The sequence below is a fragment of the Rattus norvegicus genome, chromosome 7 (assembly GCF_021556685.1).
Source record: "Rattus norvegicus strain SHRSP/BbbUtx chromosome 7, alternate assembly SHRSP_T2T, whole genome shotgun sequence".
NCBI lineage: Eukaryota > Metazoa > Chordata > Mammalia > Rodentia > Muridae > Rattus > Rattus norvegicus.
The window spans coordinates 28,412,618-28,435,465 of NC_141540.1; the positions used below are offsets into that span (position 1 = coordinate 28,412,618).

The following is a 22,848-nucleotide window of genomic DNA, read 5'->3' on the forward strand; positions in this document are numbered from 1 at the left end:
GTAATGCTCTTGGGGCAGGACTCTGGGTCAATATCTAGTTTTATTGTTTCCGCATGTTTTAAACATTATACAAGGAGCACGTATGACTGATAGACAAGAGGGGAAAAGAAAGCTGATGTAGATTGATACCTAGTCCTGGGGGGCGGCAAGACTTACGTGCTGAGGCACTGTTCAGTCACTTGAAAAGCTTCATTCAACCTGTGTCATATATAGAGGAAAGGCAGCATTAGCCCTATCTGCCACTAAAAACCACTGGCCTGGAAAGGGTCACAGACATCTGGAAATTGTCCCTAGTCTAAGGAGTTCCAATGCTTTTCCATCCACCCTCTGCTTCCGAAGTCCAGTATATGGAAAAGGCTGTAAACTGCAGTGGTCACTGTCTGACTCCTCTCACCGGAGAAGGACTGGCCCACACGGTTGGTCTCTGACCTAAGGGTGTCTAGGTCTTCCTCTAAAATCTGCTTCTTCCTCTCATGCAGATGGGATGGGGACGCCAGAGACTGCAGCTCCAATAGTTATTGCTTTAATGGTCTGGGAAGGACCACCTTCAGCAGCCCGTGCTGCTTCTGTCTCAAAGCCTCTGCTAGTGGTTCTGCAGGTAATAGGGAAGGTGCAGGAGTCAAACCCACAGCTGGACCCTGACTTGCTGAGGGACTAGGAAGCTAAGAAGCTCTCTGGAAAGGCTCTGCCTGGAGATGGGGTGAAGTTACAGGGAAGACACGAAGCTTGATGCTCAGTGTTCTCTGTGTGCAAGGTGAAGCTATTCCTTCTTTTACAGAGTTAACCTTTAAAAAACAAACAAGCAAAAAGTAACATCATTAAGTACCCAGCACAGAGATGCAAGGGGAAAGGGACTCGTTGAAAGCCTCGTAGCACAGCTACAGCACCGTGCAAGCACTTGCCCAGAGATGGCAAGGTGGCATGTCACCGGGTGCACCTTGCTTTCGTAGGTTGACGGAAAAGCTATCTGACCAGAGATTATAAAAATACTTTCAAAATGGATTTGTAGAATAAAATAACAAAATTACTAAGTTCCTTTTTCTCTGAAATTTTTTTCATGTAGGCTAAAATTACAAATTGCCGAATAAAATGAAAGTTTTCTTGACGGCGCCATTGGCTAAGACATGGGTCACCAACCACAGCTCTTCTCGGCAGTTATGGGCAGAGTCCTATAATGTGTGTGCACTCCCTAGTCTTCTTCCAAGTATTCTCACTGGTCCTTTTACAGCAGCTCAGGGCAGCTACTGGGAAAGCACATCTCTGGGCACACTGTCACACACACTATTTCTGGGTAAGTAGAGTCCTGGTATCCTGTGCCTTGGATGGTGTTTCTTCTCTCTCACCTTGATGTGCACACTGACCCCTGTTTGAATAGGCAGGAGTGCGTGCTGCAGGCTTCCCACTCCCGGCTGACTTCTCTTGCTTTCAGTGCGTCTACTTTAAATCCATTAACCTTCTTTTCTGCCTCTGTACGGGGTAAGGGCTCAAAGTCCAGGCAATCAAACATGTTTGAAATGGACATGAATCTCAGTGATGGCGACTATTGTTTAAGGGTTCCCCTCAGGCCTTTTAAGGTTCAATTCTTGGCATGTAGTCTTGCCAGGGGCAGTTTACGGTAAATGTGTCCTCACCAGTGCTGCCCACTCTTGTTCTGTAGGAGGCTGCGTCATGACGTGAGGGAGAGGGTGGAGAAAGACTTAAAACACAAACCGTGCAATGGTGTCCTCAGCCCACATATCCACAAAGAAACACACAAAGATGGCTAAATTGAATCATCCCCAACGTTTTATTTAATTTAAAGTTTTAAAAGGCAGTGGCCAAGCACATAATCTATGTGTGCATATACCTATGTATGCGCATCTACACACACATACATACATATATGAGAGAAACCAACCCCTTTCCAACCTTAGCCACTGATCACCTTGGCCTGCTGTCTACATGATTGCACATCTACTTCATATGACCATTCCTAGGAGTACAAATACACAGCCTTAATCAGTTCAATAGTAACTATCTGTGTTTCTTTTTTTTTAAATAAATAAAGTTACCATTAAACTGATCACATATGGTAGAAAGGTAGAACACACACACAAATACACACAGAGACCCCTGTTTAGAACATGTGACACACGAATGACCTGTATGTACAAATGGGTGCTGTTGGCTCCCTGCCCCAGCACAGGCCACAAAAGAACTCCCACTACTCGGGGAGCCCCATCCTCTCTGTTGCCTGAGGATGAGTGTGAACTTGGCACCCTGAGTGGTATCTCAGAATGCACGCTGTGGACGCAGCGGTACAGGTGTGGTCCAGCCCTACGGTTCTAGTAGTGTTCAGGATCGAGGGGTAAATAGGCACGTGGAGCTGCCTGAACTAACCCATCACTGCTAACTCCTCCTAGGGAGAAATGTAATCTCAAGTGTTAGCTAAGTAACCAACTGTGAGAGCTTAATAGGTTTGTAAGTCTGGGGCCGTGTGTGTGTGTGTGTGTGTGTGTGTGTGTGTGTGTGTGTGTGTGTGTGTGTGCGCGCGCGCGCGTATGCGTGCGTGTATGTGTGTGTTTCCACATTTGTATAAAACTGAAATGAAGGGTGGGGCTAGGCTTTCGGAGCAGCTGCCTGGCTTCCATTCAGTCAGCGCTGACCTAAGGAGTTGCTTGCCTCAGCCCTTGTTTAGCAGCTCCTCGGACTCTCCTGTGCCTTGGGTCGCTGGAGAGACTCAGAGGGGCGGTTTATACGATGGGTGGAAGGACACGGCCGAATCTTCGGCTAGGAATTCCCGGCAATAGGACTGCCAGATTTGACCAGGGCTGCTTTGCCAAGTGAAGTCCCATCCTCCGTCCTGGTGCAATGGGATGGCAGCTTCTGCTTCTAGCCCCGCAACTCTGCCTGACTGCAGCTCTGTACGAATGCCTCAATGTTGCAGAAAACACAGGATTACCTCTTAAATATGCTGGATTCCCGATGAGTAAACCAGTTAATGTGTTTCTAGCCAAAGCAAGGGCATAAACGTTCTAGAGAAGATTCCCCTGGAGCTACAGAGAAAAGATGCTGATAAAAGCCATATTGAGAGGGAGCAGGTGACGGCGCTTTCAGTCTGTGTCCGAGCTGGTCTCTTCGATGACAGAATACTGGCTGAGCGCTTCCTCCAAAGGCGTTATTGTCCCGTCAGGTTTTAGTCCCATTGGTTTAAGCAACTCCTCTCTGGAAAAAGAGATAAAAGAAAGAGAAAAAAAAAGTATTCACCAGCATCACACGCATTCCCTCCCCCACCCAAGCCCACAGCCTTTTAAAAAGAGAAGTCTTTAAAAACCAAGTATTTCCTCTCAAGCTCTCTGTGTGTTTGCAATAGAAAGATGAAAGGGCACGGAGAGAGAGGGACATGAAAGGCTTCACTCACACAAGCCAAACCTAAGCCAATTAGAGGAGGAGAAGTCAAGGCCCAAATGCGCCCAGGACAAGGAGCAGATCTCTTGGGGTCTGAATAATGAACTTTATTTACCGCTTGTGCATTTGTTTTGTTTTAGAGAAGCTCAAGCCCCAGAGTCTCACCTGCTCGCCCCAGAGTTAAAGGCAGGTTTCTTTCATGGAATCGATTAGTCAGGTTTGGGTCGCTTCCTCCATCTCAGACTCACAAACACTTGTTGGTTCATTTCAAATCCGTTGGATTCCCCAAGTTTTCTTTCTTTCTCTTTCTTTCCTTGTTTTTGTTTAAAACACCATTGCTTTTGTTTGTGGCAGTTTAATTATGGGATCGGCAGCCATTTTAATCTCTTCAAAGCTCCCCAACTGTCTCTCTTCACCTAATCCAATTGTATCCACTCCACAAGTTACAGCCCCATCTAAGATGAGTAATAATTGATTAAGCCAATCAAAAAGCACCAGGAAAGACTGACTTAACCTCTTCATAGGCCTTACTTACTACATGGAGACCGTGGCGACTGTCCCTATTGAGTGGCTAGCACCAGGCCTTCCACTCCCAACAGGCTCAGCGTGCCTAAGAGGACCAGCAAGGGCTCAGGAGCCGCTGCCACCCATTTCTCATGGAGATGGGTACCACTGCCCGAGAACATGAGGCAGTGTAATGGTGGGCTGTGGGGTGAGGGGAACATGGCACTTACTCCCCTCTGCTTCTTGCTACTGTCTTTTCAAGTAACACAAAGAAGGGTCACCTCCTGAGAAAGGGCAGCCATACAACTGTGACAGCACAGCAAAACCTGGGGAGGTGAGTTCAGCTCGTGACTGGGTTACAGCGACAGGAGCCTAAGCAAGTAGCCCTTGCTCCTTAGCACCAGGGGTGACTTCTGAGGCCAGAGTCTATTAGGGAAATGTGAAGACTGGCTGGCTGGCTAAACTGGGGCTCCTGCATGTTATATGTAAGCAATGGGATCACATGAGACAGCTTAAAGCTGAAGGCACCTTGGAGATCAGTTAGTCCAACCCCCTTCTTTAAAAGGAGGCAGAGTGACTTACCCAAGGCCACTCAGTGGTGGAGCTGGGCCTGGGACGGCTCTCCCAAATCCCAGTCCAGCGCTCTCTGCAGTAAGTCCCATCTCAACTGACTGTTCTGACTGCATGGGAAGCAGCTGAGCTCACTGCCCAGCAACTATGTGAAAGGAGCTGCCACTTGCTGGGCAGAAGAGGAAGGACAGGGTGCAGCTGCTGTCCTTGATGAATGGGTAATAAGCAGACCCAAGAGGACTTGGGCAACAGATGGGGAAAAGTTCCTGAGAGAACTGTAAATGAAACCCTGTGGCTCCTGAGAGGAAGCACGTCACACTACCTGAGGGAGGCAGAGAAGGCACCACAGATGAGAGATCCCTCACCATGAGTCAGGTCCCACCATCTTGTGTGACTGTATCAGTTCACCTTTTCTGCTTAGTGTTCTTGTGAGGCTGGACAAGGGACCAGTATTTAGGGAGTAGAGGTTCAAGGAAGAAGTGAGGGGCAAGAGGTAAAGGGTAGTTTGTAAGGAAGGAGCTTAGCATCTACCCTGTACAATGCCTACTGGTTCACACCCTCTGCGAGTGGTATGCCAGACACACTGGAATAGGTGGCAGACAGGGAAGGCATTAGGAAGTCACTGTAACGTGTAGAGAGTGAGTGTCCCTCTGGCTCCAGGTGGATACTAAGGACATGGCACTACCTACAGGAGTCAGAAGACAGGAAAGAGTCTGCACCATTTTCCAGGACACAGAGAGCTTGAGCTGCCTCTGTGGCAAGCACATAGAAAAGCAGTGACAGCCATCTGCAACTCTGCAGCCTTGCTATGACCTGGGCCAGTGTGGAGTCCATGTGCTCTAGTTCTGCCTGTGATGTGAACCTGCAATACTGAATACCAACAGCTGATGTGAAGGAAGGGGGCGACTTGCTGGAAATGGCACACTGCAGGGTAAGACAACTCTAGGTCTAAAGGTTAGAAGCGGTGGTACAGTCTATAAACACAAGAGCCTGCCTCCAAAGGTCAGAAACCCAAACCCAACCCAAGCCATCCAAGCTGAAACACAGAACTTTGAACACCCAATGAGCTGGGTTAAAGGTGTTGGTAACTGCAGGCAGTGAGGGAAGGGAGGGCTGGACGGTGAGGAGAAGCACAGGGGAGGCAAGGGCCTACGGAACAGTGTGGACAGACTGCCTGGCAGACAACCATCCCTGCCAGCACTAACCATTATACTTCCCCAGTAACAGCCAGCACCGGGGCGTAGCTGCCAGTGTGAACAACTACCCAGCTACTTCCTACACAAACCCAGGAAGAAAATTTCCAAATCAACTTTGTTACCTTTATCACTACCCTTCAGTCCAACTTTATAATCAGGAACAATTAAGACACAGTTTTGTGATCAAACTACAAGAGTTAGTTTATAGAACAAAGGTCACCATCTTTTAATGCTCACATATGAACTATTCTCAAGCATTTTGGAGGACACCCTGTCTCTCTCCTCCCTTAGGATGGAAGCTCCTTGGACAGCATGGGTTACTTTCTTTTCCAGGTGGCCCCATGCAATGCTTACGCATACTGACACTTCTGTAGGGAGGGCATCGCTGAAACTTGGCCACAAAATCATGCATTCATGCAAATAAATTCAGACAGTAATGTGATGCTGTGTGAAGAGCAGAAAGACCGTAAGTTAGGCTGTCTAAAGTCCAGGTTCTTCCACTTACCAGCTGTGTGATCTGGGCATGTCTCTGAGTCTTACTTTCCCCATCTGTGAAATGGGGTCATGGTAATACCAGCTCTGCCTACTTCCCAGTGATGACATAAGAAGTCCTAGCACAGCAGTGGCAGCAACAGCAACAGTACAGAGCAAAGGGCTCTGCGCACTGCAGAGACTCAAGCGTTTACTGTGAGGAGTGAAAGGTACACGGCGGCTTTGAAGCCAGACCTGGGTTTTAATTCTACAACTACAGCTCATTAACTAGAAGACCTTGAAAACTCTAAATTTGGATTTTATTTTCTGTAAGACTGGACAGGACACTCACCTCATTAAGCGAACGTGAAAGCACAGACTACAGACTACACAGTGTGTGGAAGCTGGGCTATAACTGGAAGCCACAAGCTGTGCTCTTTTCCCTGTGTGTTCACAGAAAGCCTCCCCTTCCTGATAGAATGGTGGGGGAGGAGGAATGGTCCCTGCCCTTAAGAAGCTTCAGTCAGTTTGGAACACACACACACACACACACACACACACACACACACACACACACACACACACCATTGAAAGAATTACAGAAGAGCAGATGGACAAGCTGAAGACGACCAACAAGCAGTGCCTGCTGTCCCTGGGCCTACGGCCGCCTGTATGTGCTATTTGTCCAAGGAGATTTCTTGTCCTGTGTGGGAGCAGGAACGCATCATTTGCTATCGTGTGACTGTTTTACCCATCAACCCTGGCTTGCTTCTCACACTGTCAGTCTAATTTCCTTTTCTTCTCAATCCTAACACTAATGACTTACAAACACCAAGACCTTTGCTCTAGAGACTCACTCTGGTTATCTGTCAGGTTCACTCTCAGCTCTTCCTGTTCACGCCAGTAAGGTATGCACCGAGAACCAGAACCTTCTCATCAACACCACAGTCACGTTCCCTCACCATTGGATGGCGATGCACAAAGCGGGAGGGACACAGGAGGAAAAGACACCACTACAGGCTCCTTGCAGGAGGCAGACTTGGGGCCACACTAATTAATGGCAGTGAAAGACACAGTGTCACAGGGGAGAGCCATCCCAGAGGCAGATTTAGTCAAGCAGAGGCACAGAAGCAAGAATTAGTTATGTGCGGGACTGGTAAGCAGGTTGGCGCAGCTGAGGAGAAGGAAAAAGAAAGCTCAAAAGTGCTATAAGGCATGAAGGGAGCTAAAAACCTGGGCTCTAAGGCTGGTGAGCTGGATTGAGTCCGAAGGTATTTTTGTCTCCTTTTTCAAGAGCCATCTTCTATATTTAAGAGTATTTATTAAAAATAAGCACTACTATAAACTTTGAAAGCTACAAACAATACTGCACTGAAGGGAAGTCTGTCCTGTGTTTTCCTTAGCACAGTGCCTTAGAGAGCAGAGCCTCAGTTAGGCACATGAACTACATTTGGCTGCTCTTCTTACAGAAATCACGATCTGGAGGCCCCTCACGACTAAGCCATGAACAAGACTGGCTAAACCTGAGGGCAGATTTGTTTCCATCAAGATGTACAGATTCAGGAAAGGATTTCTAATCTTCAGGAAACCCTGCTATAGGATCAAGAAAGAATTATTAGTCCACAGGAGATTGTGTTACAGAATAGGGAAAGCATTACTAATCCACAGGAGTTCCTAATGAATGCTTTCCAAGGACTGCTTGCTCTCTGCTGGACTGTGCTCATCTTGAGGGCAGACATCCCTGTCTTCTCAGGTTGTGGTTTTCATCTAGGACAGAGCACACAGTAGGTGCTTTGTAAAGGTTTGCTGAAAGGACAAGTACATGGCAATGGCCTGAAGGGAGAGTGGCAGAGGACTGTGTATCAAGAGGTTCTCTGGGCTGTACCAGCTTTCACGACGAGTCACCATCATCAGATGATGCTGATGGCCCAGCAAGAGTCAACCCCCATTTGGTACAGACTCAGTTTCGGATCTGCTAGGCTGTTACAAGTCCTTGGGCAAGCCACTTGCCTCTGAGAGCTGCAAAATGAGGGGCTGGACAGGATGACCCACAATAGTCTATACTAATTTTAAGAATAAGTGTCAGGTTACTAAATAATTTTGAATCACTTAAAAAGCTACTGGGGTTTTTAAGATACTCAAAATCACTATCCTAATCCTTTCTTCCTTGTCAAGATATTCTAAACCTAATGGTCAATACGGCACTTGCCTGTCACTGACAGACAGCATGACCACAAACCTGTCCTGCAATCTGCTGGTAGGTGACTAATTGATTACTGAAGCAACAGCAAGTTCCGAACTCAGGGTCCAGATGGCATGGTGGCCTTCATTGAGCCATTCTATGAAGAGTTACCACTGGCCCCAAATTTATCAAGATTCTCTCTAAAAAATGATGGCCGGGTATCCAATAAACATCTTGGTGGAAATATGTATCAGGAGTAAGATATTCACATAGCAACAACTGCTTCATACTTACCTTCAATGCTATATACAGGCCTTAACACAGTTAAGACTGCCCCCGTTATCACCAAAAAGTACAGTGATGTCTACTGGATAAAGAGCCCATTCTAGGCACTGTGACAGTATCATGGCGGGCTTCTCATCTGATCAGGCATCTGGCCAGGGAAGAGATAAGCCTCCAAGAATGTTCAACTGGAACGAAACATCATTTAGAAATTTGATCTTACTAAACGATAAGGAATCATAGTCTATAAGGGTGTGGCCAGCAAGAGGACACAGATAAAGCACGTCCAAGAAAAGAAACCCTATTTTGCCCCAGTCTAACCCTTGAAACTGCCAATGGAAACCAAAATAATAATAATAATAGTAATAATAATAAATAATAATATTAAAAAGAAAAACAAAAGGTTCTTAAATCTAAGGGTAGGAACTTACAGAATTAAACATGGTTAAATTTTCTGTTCTTTAGTATTTCCCCAGGTATTTTACCACCTTCCTGTGGGTGTGGTACTGTGATAGCCCTAGAACTGCAGAGATGGCCACTCTGTTCTAGGGCTCTGAGTTCCTACGTGACTCCCCCGGCAGGGATGGTGAGTCTGGGCTCAGACAGTAACATGCCCGACTGCACCACACGGACTAGGTCAGATGTGTATGTGTACACCTCACTTGACCTGGAAGCCAGACATGACTCTTGCCCACAGCACACACGGTGTGCAGCATAAACAAAGCACTCGGTTCAAGGGCACTTGTGAAAGCAGGACACAGTCAAGCAGTTGGTAAAAGCACATCCTTGTTTCCCACCTGCACATCTCCCAAGAGTCCCTTCGAATTTACCTATACGAGTTTCAGCTTCCCGCTTGCCACTTAGCTTGGTAACGACTCAAAAAGCATTCCCTTGTTTGTTTTCAAGGGCGGGCTCTTCTTTCTCGTCTGCTCTGTGCAGACAGGGCAGTACTGACACATGGGATTAATGACAGGGTCTGTAATGAGACAACAGTCATGCAACACCAGTCTGCTCCTTGATAAAACAGCATGCTAGAGACTACTCACCGCCCTCTAATTGAGTATATATAATAGTTCCGATCCTTTTGTGTAACATATTTTGTTCTGTGATTAGAAAAGAAGAAAAAGGGGGAAACCTAGGAAGCACTGCTTCCTTTAATCACCCGTATTAATTCTGGGCTTTAATGAGGGCGCTGCTATTTAGCCATGTGCGGCTGCATCCGTGTTTTGTTGACTTCTGTTCAATGTCTAACAAACCCGAGACAGGATAATTGGAGCCGTGACTCTGGCCCAGGGATTCCTGTTTTTAATGTGAGGTTGGCCTGGAAAAAGAGCCCCGACATGTTAAATTAGCCATTTCATATTTAATTCCTTTTTGACTTTGAAAGATGGGATGAGACATTAGTATATAAATGGAGTATTTTAATTAACATAAGATGGCTAGGGGATGGACCCTCTGACAGCCCAGAGCATGGCTCTGCGGTGAGGAGTCACAAGTCTCTAAAGTGCACTGCTGGTAATAACCCTTCTTAGTGCAGGAGTCCCATAACTATGCTGGGAGTGTGGTGGCCTTTGGTGTGGACATTGCTTCTTCACTGTTCATCTAATGGTTTCCTAGGACAACTGGTTAAACTGATCGTTCACCAGGACATCAACTGAGGAGAAATAGTGCAAATGGTAGCTTTCCAACAGCAAACGAAAGGTCTTCCAAATGCATCTTAATGGATAACTCTGCGACCGTCCACTCAGCCCTTACCATTGCAGTCTAGGATAGGGCACCACTGGGAAAGGACAATGTGCTGTGCAAGTATGTCAACCCCAAAACAAAAGGACATGGGGTACTGCTCGTTTCCACACCCTTCCACTTTGTAATGGGATTGGGAATGGCCTGCAACTTCCCCCACGGAAGCCATCTTAAAGCTAAGATTTGTAAGCGTGATAAAGTGTAAGAACATGTTAGGCTACCACAGTCATTCTTTAGAAAACAGTGACCAAACCCAGCTATAACGAAGGATGGCAGAACGTTTACTGTCTCCTCCTCAAGTGATTCTTGGTATGGAGAGGACACCGAGTATGGGACGCTGCTCTGCAATCTGTCAAGGTGAACATGCTCACTGTTGGCTTTGGCGCTTTGCACTTACTTAAAACTTACATCTCATTTAAAAAGAAGCAGACTGACAAACTCTCAGGGTTATTGGTAATTTTTCAAGATAGTGTGTTCCAGAGGGTGTCATTTTAATGCCTGCTCTTAAGTGAGCTCTGAAAGAACATACTTCCCGTCCTATTTAGATCACGAGATCGTCTGAATGATCAACAGGATACATGTATGGAAGCAGTTTTATTTTGAAGCACTGAGTTAACTTTTTATTATTCTCATTTCTGTTAGAAGATAGCATGCAAAGCTTCTAAAATTCTGCTATGGCCTCATGTTAGATAGCACAGTTAAGGACACGTTAGAGGATGAGGTTAGGGACAGTGTAGAAAAAACACTTTTAGTTCTAAGTAATGGCATTCTTCATTACTTCTTGGTAGCATTCTTAGAAAACTTTTACCCTGCTGTCCAGAGGCAGTCTGTCTGCACAGACACCGGCTCTGACACGTGCTTCCAATCGGAGGACGCGGAAGTCAGAGGAGAAAGGCAACTGAGGACGGACAGTGTTTTTATCTCATGTTTTGCTAACTGTCAAATGCCATTTCAGCTCGTGCTTTAACCAAGCACTCAGTGACTTTCAGCAGTGACTACGAAGGGAACATGACATCGTACTTAGGTGTCTGGCTGCTGAGATAGTCCGCTATAGCCTAGAGATGCATAGACTCAGGCTTTGCAACATAATCCTCTCTTGTTCCTGTGCGGGTGCCGGTATATGAAGCACCACGCTGCTCCCTTAGCTGAGTTTTCATGGACCCTTAATGTCGGAAAACAGTGCTGAATGTCAGAAATAGGAGGCAAGCCGCCGTGTCAGCCTGCATCTCGATAGTCAATGTCAACTAAAGAAAGGGAATTAAGGTAAACTTGACTTCAGTTACTAAGATACGCTCCAGTCTCTTTTTCTCTCTAGAGGACGTCGTAATTTGGATTAACCATCCTTCAAGCATTCAGTAGTCATGGACTAGCAGTTCCCACAATGGCCCTTCTGACTTAAGATTTTAATCTTTGAACCTAAAGATCTTTGGTGCCTACATTAGTTCTTACAATGCTTAAAAAGGATAAGGGTTCCATTTCTGAAGTGCACCCAAAAAGTATATCCTAGACAACTCCTCACAAAGCATGTGCAATTACAGGCTGTGGTACTTCTGTAAGATGAGCAATAGGGTCTATTCACATTGAAAAAGTCGTGTATCTCTTACTTTCTAGATGTAAATCAGTCATAACTGTCTGAGTTAGAAAAGGAATGTCTTGATTCAAGTGTGCTATCCTTATATCTGATGCCAGCAGTGAGAAAGCCATGTCCCACACATTGGCATGGTGGGGTGGGAAGTATGGTTAGTGGCAGAGTGTGGATGAGAAAGGGACGTGCTGGCAGAACAGGCACTGTTTATTTATTGACAGACAATTTAAAGCACAGTTTCTGTTGGATAAGCAAACGGACAAGTGCCTTGCCAAACAGTGCTAGAACGACAATGGCCAGAAGACTGGCCCATCTGGTTTCAATTAAGACAACAGAAGGGATAGGAGGAGTAGAAACAATTGTAATTAAGATGTTCTCGCCCTGGGCCAGCAGAGCTGAAGGCATTGTCAGTGTGAGTGCCCTGCCCTGCCCTAGCAAAGGCAGCAGTGCCAGGCACCCTGGACTTGCTACCTGCACTCACCACCCTAGTCCCTGCTTATTTTTGCTTTCAAAGTCTGAGGAGGGAGGAGGTGGAGATGTTATGTCAAGCGATGTTTTCTGTAACCTTACACTTGAGGCTTCAATGCTACATTTCACGTTTATTTTCGATTAAAGACGTCCATACTGTTATAGTTAGCACGGCCCACACTTCCTTATGCATTCCTTTAAAGCCTCTGCTCTGAGTTTGGCCAAGGAATAGCAATGACAACTACACCTTGAAGCTGTGAACCCTGCAGGTTATTCTATAGAGAGAGTAAAACAGAAACAAGCAAGCAAGCAAACAAACAAAACCCCAACCTCCAAATCTGGGGTGAGCCATCGCCACTTTCATCCTCACACAGGGGAGGCACAGGACACAAGGACCTAAGGACACAGGATAGTGATTGCAGGGTTCACACGGTTTCCTAGCTTTGAGAACCTCCAAGTGCACTGCCATTTCCATATGAGAACAGAAAGGTCTAACAAAGACACAACCTTTATACTAAACAAATCGTGACTCATCGAGAACCCTGCTTAGTCGATGCACACTCAGTAAGACGTCTCCTGACGGCTAACCTCCTCACCACTTTCCCAAGCCTGGCTGAGAGAACAATGCTGAGCGTGAGTCCCTTAAGGAAGTGGCTGTGTCTACATGAAGGCGAGATGGAAATGTGACCTCAAGTTTCATGTAGTAATTTTACACTTTTGTCACATCTATACCAGGCTCGGGAACAGGACTTGGCATGACCAACCTTAGTCATCACTTTGGTAAGTGCTTTGGCACGGGCCACTGTTGCTAACCACCATCCTGGTGCAGGTCCTTCACATCCGCTCTCCTACGGATGAAAAAAGGAAGTGTCTAGTGTCCATGCCTGGGCCACGCCACCTCCAGTTCATCCTCTACTCACACACCCTTCCTTGACAGTGCAGGACAAACTGCTGAGGGTGACTAAGAAGTGTTCTGGCAAACACTCTGACAGACAGACATAGTAACGCAGTAGGCAGAGCAATGGTCCTGAGTAGTGGAAAACGAAGTTCCTAGTCTCGTTTTATCATGGGCTGGAGAGAGTGCATGGGTCATAGGTGACCACTTTGTAAACCGTCAGGAGGAAATGGATTATCAGCAGCCATCAGCTTGGAAATGTTCCGGGCCTTTCTGTGGTCCTTGCCTTTCCCACTGGTCAGTGAGGTTTATACTGCTTGAGCTCTTTGGAAGAAAGATGCAGTATATGAAGTCCAGAGACTTAAAAGGATTATGTCTCTCTCCCTACAGTGAGTGGTCATTTCCATCTCTCTCTAGAGTACTTGATGAGCAGCCCACATGCCACTTCCTTCCCCTGGGAAGACTCCCTGAACCTTTCAGGCAGACGAACTGCTCCTTTCTTCCTCCTGGGGCATACATTCAACACAGACCCTGACTGTCCCATTTCCATTTTGTATTCTGGAATACACTACCCAGCCACTTCTCCCACTTCCACAGCTATTTGGCTTTCCAAAGCAAGAAACTGTCTGGCTCATCTTCAAATCTCCTACCCCCCGAGCTCCGTGCCCTGCACACGGGAGCTGCTTAGTAACTGCCCCTTGCACTGAACGTCTAAAGCCTCCTGGTTGTATGGCACCTTATTTTTTCTTATTTTATCAAAAATAAGAAAAAGTGAAAAGAGAGATGAGGCGTAAGACCATGACTAATACAGCACAGCGGACATGTAAGACGCATGGAGAATGGCTCCATCTTTGCGGCTTGCTCTGCAAGGTCTACTGCCACTGTCATTAGTGAGAGCAAATGTTAGTGCACACACAGGCGGACAGCGTAAAACCCACCACACAGCATGTCAGACACCAACATGACTTATGACGGCCTCATGCTTACGTTCACTTCAGCCTTTTAATGGTAGGACAGGGAGCATCTGAGCCAGCACAAGGCACACTAGCTCTGGGCTTGAGCTGGGGACCCGCTGGGTGAACGTGTATGTCAGGTGCAAGCTGGGCATTTCAGAATTGGTGTTTAAGTGTTCACTTAATCATAACTTCTGAAATATGTATAAAATGTGTAGATTTGTCTGAGATTAAAAAGAGAAGGGCCTTCCTGTCTTACATGAATTAACAGGGCACCTTCTGAAATTGGTGATGTCCCAGTGAAGAAGCCAAGTACCCGGACGACACTCCGTTATCTTGGGCGGTCTGTTCCCCACTCTCTATGTTTTGTGCTTGGGTATTTCCATGCAGGTTAAAATGGGTCACCAATACAGCACCCATGATAGCTGTCAGCAAGTCCTATCATCACAACAAGGAATTCCGACTACTTGAATGACCTACTGTGCTAAAACACCAACATGTTCTACTCAGTCCTTGATAACAATCTCCTTTCTACTTCTACCTGATGGATGCTACTGATGTCACTCTGGTTTGGAGGGAGGGGGACGGGGCACTTTTAGCCCTGAACTCTTTCCCCAGCTACCGGATTTTATCTTTAAGTATTCACACAGAGCTTGTCACTTTGCTTCCTGTAGGCCTGTTCGAGCAACAGTGTCTGACTGTTACTGCTCGCTTCTAGGAGAGAACCTGTAATGTCTCTGGAACAGCACGTGCACAGCAGTAAGTTCTAATGCTGGGAAAGGATAAAATGTAGGAGGAGGGCAGTCACCAAGTTCTAGAACACTCTGTAGATACCGAAGCTACTTTTAACCAGCTTCCACATTAGCACTGCCAACCCCCAGTCCATCCAGTTCTCAGCTTCGCTAAGCCTCCTGCTACAAATGTAGCCCATGCTTCCCATCAGACCTGCTCCTTGCCATGGCTTTAGCTGGCTGTTCTATTCCAACTGTTGTTTCTTCTGATGGATGATTATGAGTTGTGTGAAATGAGATGAGAAGAGATTCACCTTTACATGGTGGCTGTGCTGTCACCAACACAAAGAAACACTCACTCAGGGAACTCATAGGAAGCAGTGGCTCAATACATGAGTGGAAAATAAGGCAGCCCATCTAAACCTGGAGGAGTCCTCTTCCAATAACTTATCCAAAAAAGCTATCTGTGGATTAGCACATCCTGATCTAGTTATTTATGATACGAATTATTTGGAAAGGAAGGAGATGTGAAGCAAGAGGGGAGGGGTGGATGGTTTTGGAATCCCTAATTTAGTAAAAGTGCCTGCTTTAAAGAAAAAAGTCCTTTCTTTGAGCTATTTCCTCTTACTTTTCCTGTTGCGCATACGGCATTTAGAACTCTCGGTCTCGGCAGCAACTCAAAAGCAGCACTGCAGACGTGCACATCAAAAAGGAGAGGGAAAGCGCACTGTGGTTCCAAACAAAAACCAAACAGACTGAAACAAAAATACAAGCAGCAGCAAAATCACTGAGCCCAGCTTCAGCATCCTTTGTAAGACAGGGATGTTAGTTGGTTAATGCCACAGCCACCTCTAGGCACTGCCTCGGCACTGAGTGGTGACAGGCTGCAGTGCTGCGCATCAGAAGCGGCACATGGAGAAAAGCCATGGCGGACTTAGCTGCTACTGCCTCTGTCTCCCTGCTCAACAGACGTGGATTTCCAGAGTTGCTGTTCTATGGTAACTCTCAGTGAGAGAGACAAAGAAATAGAACATTCTTAGAAACCAAGCAAAAAATGGATGGGAATACAATACCTGGAGAGTTTATCAAGCATGTTGACAAGTTTCATGGCTTCATATTCTTTTTGTTCTTCTGTCATTTCATCTATAGGGTTTGGCATTGGTTCCTCTAAATGACCAGTGATAAGATTAATGCTACAAAAAGAAAAAAAAGTTATGCTGTATGTTTTAGAATTATGCTCTTTTTATACTCTTCTGGTCCAAATTTTAAGTTAATTAAGAAAGAGTATAATAGCCAAAAATTGGAAATAATTTCAGTAGTAATTTTATGGTATAGAATTGCTATAGGAATGCTGTTGTTGTTGTTGTGCTTTGGGTATGGGCTTTCTACAAAATTAAAACTGACTGGCCAACTATTTTTTAAGTATGGCTGCTTTTAAAAATGTGAAGTCTGACTGGTGCTGTTGAATAGGGACCTGCGCATGCGTGTCCTTTCATTAGCTGTGAGATGACAATGACTTTCAGAAGTGAGATGAGAAATCCATTCGTGACACAGCATAAAACAAACATGTCCTGAAACAAGGGGAGAACTGGAGAAATGCTAACAGAGAAGATCAAGATCGGTCTGGAAATGAGAGCTCGCCAATGTATAATCTCAGGAAATTAGTCCATTAGTGAGACCACAAAGGTAATGAGTGCTTAAAACAGTCAACAATCAAGCTGAAAAGTAATTTTAATTAGATCTGAACTGACCAAGGAAAAAAGTGAAAACTGGACCACCAAGACGCAAACATGGCACCTTAGCTTTCTGGAAACAGATCTAAACCATCAAGACGCAAACATGGCACCTTAGCTTTCTGGAAACAGATCTGGACAGAGCTCAACAATAACTATTTCCTATAAGCTTTTTGTGACATGCTAACACCAAGGAAAGGAATTACACTCTGAAATAAAAGGCCACACTTCTATCTCCTCTTCTGTACTGAGGATGGGAAACAGAACACAGCTCTTTCAATGTCTGCTAAATGTCAGCGCCTTAAAACATTATTCTTAAGATGCAGCCACAACCACAGTTCAAGTATCTCACACCAGCCAAATACAGACTGCTTTAATGATCAAAACCATAGAACCCTGCATCTCTGTTACACAGTGTTAACAGATGATCTCCTAAGGGCTCTCAGGGCCTAGCCAGGAGAAGCAAACCAGTGGGACAGTCAAGTGCAAACTGTGAAGTTGGAAGCTTGGGGTAAACTCAAGAAAAAATGTCATGTCAGCTAACTAAAGACACTAAAATTACTGCTCCTCCGGAGGCCGGTGTCCACTCCCATTTGAGACGTCTCAGTTACAGTGAAGGTTAGCGAATGGGTAACCACCACTAATCACTACCAAATTCCTTTTCTTTTTCTATATTCCTCAAAGGCTATACACCACACAGATTCTTGAGGAAGGGTCTGCCTTTGCTGTCTTAGCAAACTAAGTTTAAAGTCTGTGCGGACTTTCTTAGATAGGGCCTATGACTAGAACTGCAGTCAAAACATTTGATCTGCTGGACTTAATGGTACATATCTGAGATTCCTACTTGGGGCTGAAAGACTAGAGTGCAAATTCTAGCCAAAAGCCAGCCTGAGTAATTTGCCAAGGTTTAAAGGAGACCGGGTTGCAGCCCAGTGGTAGAGCACTTGCTGAAAATCTAGGAGTTGTGAGGCCATGCGTTCAATCCCCAGAACCACATCTTCCCTAAAAAAGCAAATGAACAAACCAAAAAAACCTCTTGTTCCAAACTGTAAACCATGTGCCAGACAGAAAGAACATTGTGGAATCACTCAGGGAAAAGGTGGGAACGATGCAAGAAGATATGGTGACCTGGAGGCCCATCTGTTTGCTCTCACACACTTGCTTCTAGGTATTCTCTACAGTACTTCAGGAACCCAGGGGGTGGGGGGAACCTCAATACTGTACAGATTGGTCCCTTATTCCTTGTTTTGACTATACACCAGAACCACTTGGGGACCCAGAACTGGCCTGACCTCAGATTGACATATAAACTTCCCCATGGTATCATGATAGACTGGGCTCAAGTGTTCTGTTTAGACACTGCTCTTAACTCTCCCTTTTAAAGGTACCTGCCAATGAGAAAAACTCTGTGGCTAGATGCCATCACAAAATTGCTAAAGGGATCCCTGTATTTCCCAAGGTTTCTGAGAAGAGATGCCTGGAGATGCTGTGCTGTCATCTGTTTGGGTACATGGCGCTTGCTACTTGCTAAATTATAAAAGCAACCAAATAAAGATACTTGTTACAGACAGACACTACTCTCAAGCAAGGGAAATCGGGTCTTACGGGAAGGAAAGGGAAGGGGAAGAAAGAAGCAATGAGGAGCACTCTTATTTGCCACCTGAGAGGCTTCTCCCACCGACAGAGGTGTGATGTGAGGGGAAACGCCTGTAGACGTTTGGAAAACATTAGCACAGACAATCGTGTACCTCAGAAACACTCAGGACGTACTGGGGAGGCCTGTGCTGCTGTAGGCCCGTAGCACAGTCAGGCACAGACTCCCAGGTTAGGCAGACTGGTTCTTTCCTTGGTATCTTTGCTGTTGTTTTTCGTTTGAAACAGGGTTTCTCTGTGTACCCTTGGCTGTCCTGAACTGGTTGAGTAGGCCAGTCTGGCCTTGAACTCAGAACTCTGCACGTCTCTGCCAACCAAGTGCTGGGATAAAAGGTATGCACTGGTAGGATAACATCTGTTTTCTACAAGCTGTTCTTGACTCTCCTGCTTTCTCTGGATTTAGCTTCCAAGTGAGCATGAAGGCAGCATTCTCTCTCACAGAGTGAGGCCCCTACCCCATCCCTGGAGACAACGCCACTGCATAATACCACTGCACCCCCACCTCCCTTTAACATACGTCACAAACACTGGTTCATGTCTCCCTTTAATACATTTCCCCCCATTATAATACTCAGGAGAATGCAAGCAAAACCACGTAAAACACAAGCCAGGACAATGCACCGTGCCATTCTCTCAAGAGAATAATGCCAAGGTGTAGTGGCAGAAGTCAGATGGGACCTACCTTTCCCCTCCAGGCAGTCTCATGTCTTCCACCCAGGAGAAGAGGAAACAAGTCGCCATGCAACAATAATGTGAAGTTGTATATTTTGGGATGAACAAATACATACACTCAAAGACAGCAATTACGTTTCAAAATCTCACCAGTATGAAACCCTGAGGTTATCTTCACTTTGCTTGAAGGCTGAGTTCCTTTAAGGACACTAACTGTGGTGGGTGGTGGGCCTTTGGAGAATGGATTTTATTTATCTGTTTGTTTGTTTATTTACCTGGTCCCTCCTCCCCTTCCCCATCATTCCACCCCTGCAATTAATTTTATCTTCCAATTAGTGTCTGAACTCCTGTTGATACAAGCCATGATTTTTTTTTTTTTATTTTAAATGACCATTACGTGAACTGGCATGTTATGGCCTGACAACAGGAGGATTACAACATACTAAAATGGTAGAGTATGTCTATAGAAGCTGAAATACATTTCAATTACTTTAATCTTCTAACAATTGCTGTTTCTGGTTAATATCAGCATCACTTAACAAAAAGAACTACGTGGAAACTTAGCTCTATGAGAGCTTCAACCTCTAGAGGCAGGGCTTAAGTTTTACTCAGAGTTCTGGCAAAGGGCTACACCTCGGCAACAGTGGTGGGACCCACAGGGCGCAAACATCACAATATGGACAGTTCTGGAGATAACCTGGACACAGCAGTACGCATGCAATCCCAGCACCCTCAAGGCCGAGGCAGGAGGACTGTGGGTTTGAGATCAGTCTAAGTGATACGGTGACACCTGTCTACGCAGCTCTGCACATGGCTGTGTAGCAGTGTAAAAGCACTGACTGCCACTGGGTTCCCAGGCTAAACTGGCTGGAATGCTAATTTCATGTTGTGTACGTTACTTCCCACATAAAAAAAAAAAAAACAGAAGTGAAGATGATGCCGCTTTCTCTGAAGCCAGTTGTAGTGGTATGTACCTATAGTCTCAGGCTTGGGAAGCTGAGGCAGGGGGATTCTGAGTTCAGTGTCAGTCTGGAACTGAGAAAATTCCATTCTGAAAGTGCAAGCGGCAAAGGCTATTAAGTGTGTGGAGGTGCTATGGAGGGGCAGAAGGAGTAATGACTTTGTTTTCAACTTGGGCTTTCTGTGAGCTAGATGTATTTCACTGAATGCTTGTAGTCATAAACCTTATTTTTCTAAAAGTTAGCTAAATCCTAGTCAGCCCAGATTAGGCAAAGAGAAGAATCTTCAAGTCTGATTTGTGGCTCGAGTGCTTAAAGAAATAGTAAACCCATACAATTGATACAATAATAAGACACTCACCAGCAGCACAGCAAAACTTTAACAAGGGGAAGAGAACCCAGGCACGAAGCCTTGTGCTCAAGGAGCAGCCTATGTGACAGTGCCCCAGCATCTGAGATCACTGTAGTCAGGTAACTATACTGAGAGTGTTTCTGGACTCTACAAACTACTGTGAAGACTGTCAGATATTACCCAGGGTTCTGGCCATTGTGACTCTGCCCTCCTGCCTCTCTACAGAGCACCCCCAAGGCGCCTCTGGCTGCCTCTGTATCTAGCCTGAAAGCTACAGATCCAAAGCTGGAAGGAGGTAAGCCAAGCACACCGACACGCATCTTCACTGACCATTAGGATGAGACATCACTTGTCAGGGCTCTGTGCTCAGAGGCATGGGAGAAAGCAGTGAGTATAGAGTTAACATCTGTGCATGCAGTGGTGCAGGTCTGCCCCAGCACTTGGGAGGCTGAGGCAGGTGTCTCTCTGTGAATGTGAGGCCGGCCTCACCTGGATGTGAGGTTTATGCCAGCTAGGGCTACAGAGTAAATCCTGCTTAAAATCAGTCAAACGAAGAGTTTAGATAGACTTTCCTTTTGATAAAGGGCCGTGCGTGAGAACTTAGCAAGCCTGCCTGCCTGGATTTCCTTGTGGCAGGCATCTCAACTCTATGAGTGCACTTTGTTTAAAAGCGACTAACTGCAGAAAGTCACCTCCAGTCTGTTAACTACATTTATTTTGACACAAAAGAGACTGCTGTAAATTAACTGTGTCCCAAAGCCCAGACGGAAGCTCCACACAATTCCTGGTTTAGAGTCCAATAAAGGACTGAAGGTTTCCTCGGTGCGTTAATCAGAATGCACTTACATTTTTGACAACGGGACTTGGGCCAACTGCATGAAGAGTGATCACTTCTGCCAATAGTAGCAACCGTTGTGAATAAATGCATCATAAGAGATTGGAGCGAGACCCTGGGAATGCTGACTGGCCGAGGGTACAGTAAAATGAGCAAAATCCTTTCAGATGCCAACTCTTGAAGCTTGATCCGAGCAGTAAAGAGTGCTACCAACTGCTCTGATCCCCGAGGGCCACCCCAGGGTAATCAGGGCTGCCTTACTGACAAGGTCCATAGGGGCCCTGGAAGGAAGAACGCTTTAAAGTAGAGGAAACACTTTCCTGCTGAGGGCACTAGGTGAAAACGTATTTATGCTTGTAAGAAGCCACGTTTCAAAGACAAAGACTTTACATTAGTAACAACTCTGGCCAAGCCTGAGGGCTGAGACAAATACCACGAAGGCTGCAAAGCCCGAGTACAATTTTGTTCGTCCACAGTGTCCATGGCAGAGATCTCAGACAGGAACTGTGTCAGACATCATCAAACTGATTCAAACAGAAGGTGCTCTCTTGAGGTCTAAGACTGCCTCTGTGATAAAGTCTAGTTTCCTACACTGCTGAGGGGGACCCAGCGCTCCTGGGCTTCCTTTGAGCTTCTTGGTATGGCAGCACTCTTTACTTTCTAGTTAAGTGACTAGGAGCCATCTTAGACAAAACCAACCATATATACGGAAATGTAAAGACGCCAACATCCTTGAACACATGAGTTCCCAACCTGCCCTGGAATCTGAGAGAGAGCTAATGTTCATCTTCCCTTACAACAAGCCTCTTTGCTGATGTGGTGGGCGTGCTTACACTCTCAGCTACTGGGGAAGCTAGGGTGGAGGGATCGCCTGAGTCCATGAGTTTGAGACCAGCCTGTGCGACACAGTGAGTACCTGCCCCCACCTCCAAACACACACCACCAACAAAGAGAAGGGCTCTCCAACAAGTGTATGTTTCAGCCTCAAATGAAAAGACACCGAGGATTAAATGATTTGGAAATGCAGTTTGTAGAATTATTCGAGACAAGAGCTTGTGAGACTAGTTTAGAATACTGACTTAAAGAAGTATAATTCCCCTATTTTATATTCAAAATCTCCCCAGAGATGTTCGAGCCACAGCATCTAAGTGATAGTTGTCTACAAAATTCACGGCCCAAGAGCTACTGCCATTCCCTCCCCCAGCAGACCCTTTGCTTCTTAGGTAACATTCTGTAAGACCTTGGCGAAGCTGAGTGTTAGGGATGCTAAAAAGAACACTATGTACTCGAACCTAGTTTGTCCAGATACAGGGTATGTTGTTTCTGCTGCTCGGAGATTGGTCATTTTCACTTTATGGAAATTTAATATTTTCATGTCAACAGAACACAATCTATACTTGATTTTACAGATTGCGAGTTTTTATTCTTGATTACCTACTTCATGACCCATGTCACTCTCTAGAAGGCGGCCAGTAAAAGACAGCAGGGCAGTATCACCGACAAGCCCACAATGAAGGGCGCCTTACTAGCAATCAGTAACGGGGCCCAGTAAAAACTCAGTTCAAATGACAGCTAGCAAGTGACAAGACAGCCGAGAGCAGGCGAGGATGAGAGGGGTGGAGGAGGACAGGAGGAAGAGAGAGGGAAGAGAGGTGGCAGCTGCTTTAAGGATTCAAC

General features: G+C 45.8%; 1 protein-coding gene across 16 annotated transcripts in view; it reads right to left on the reverse strand.

Moving 5' to 3' along the window:
• Positions 1–1,763: 1,763 nt before the first annotated feature.
• Positions 1,764–22,848, reverse strand: part of Ric8b (RIC8 guanine nucleotide exchange factor B) — a 94,041-nt gene continuing 72,956 nt past the window's right edge. For 2 of the 16 annotated variants that reach the window (XR_015624002.1, XR_015623996.1), the window contains 5 exons: positions 16,041–16,160; positions 13,153–13,236; positions 9,423–9,568; positions 8,605–8,780; positions 1,764–3,204 (listed from right to left, as the gene is read on the reverse strand). Coding sequence is in view for 6 of the 16 variants with exons in the window: in XM_087557110.1 (XP_087413236.1) it covers positions 3,093–3,204; positions 16,041–16,160 (232 nt within the window). In the remaining 10 variants the exon portion in view is untranslated. 16 annotated transcript variants of the gene reach the window in all.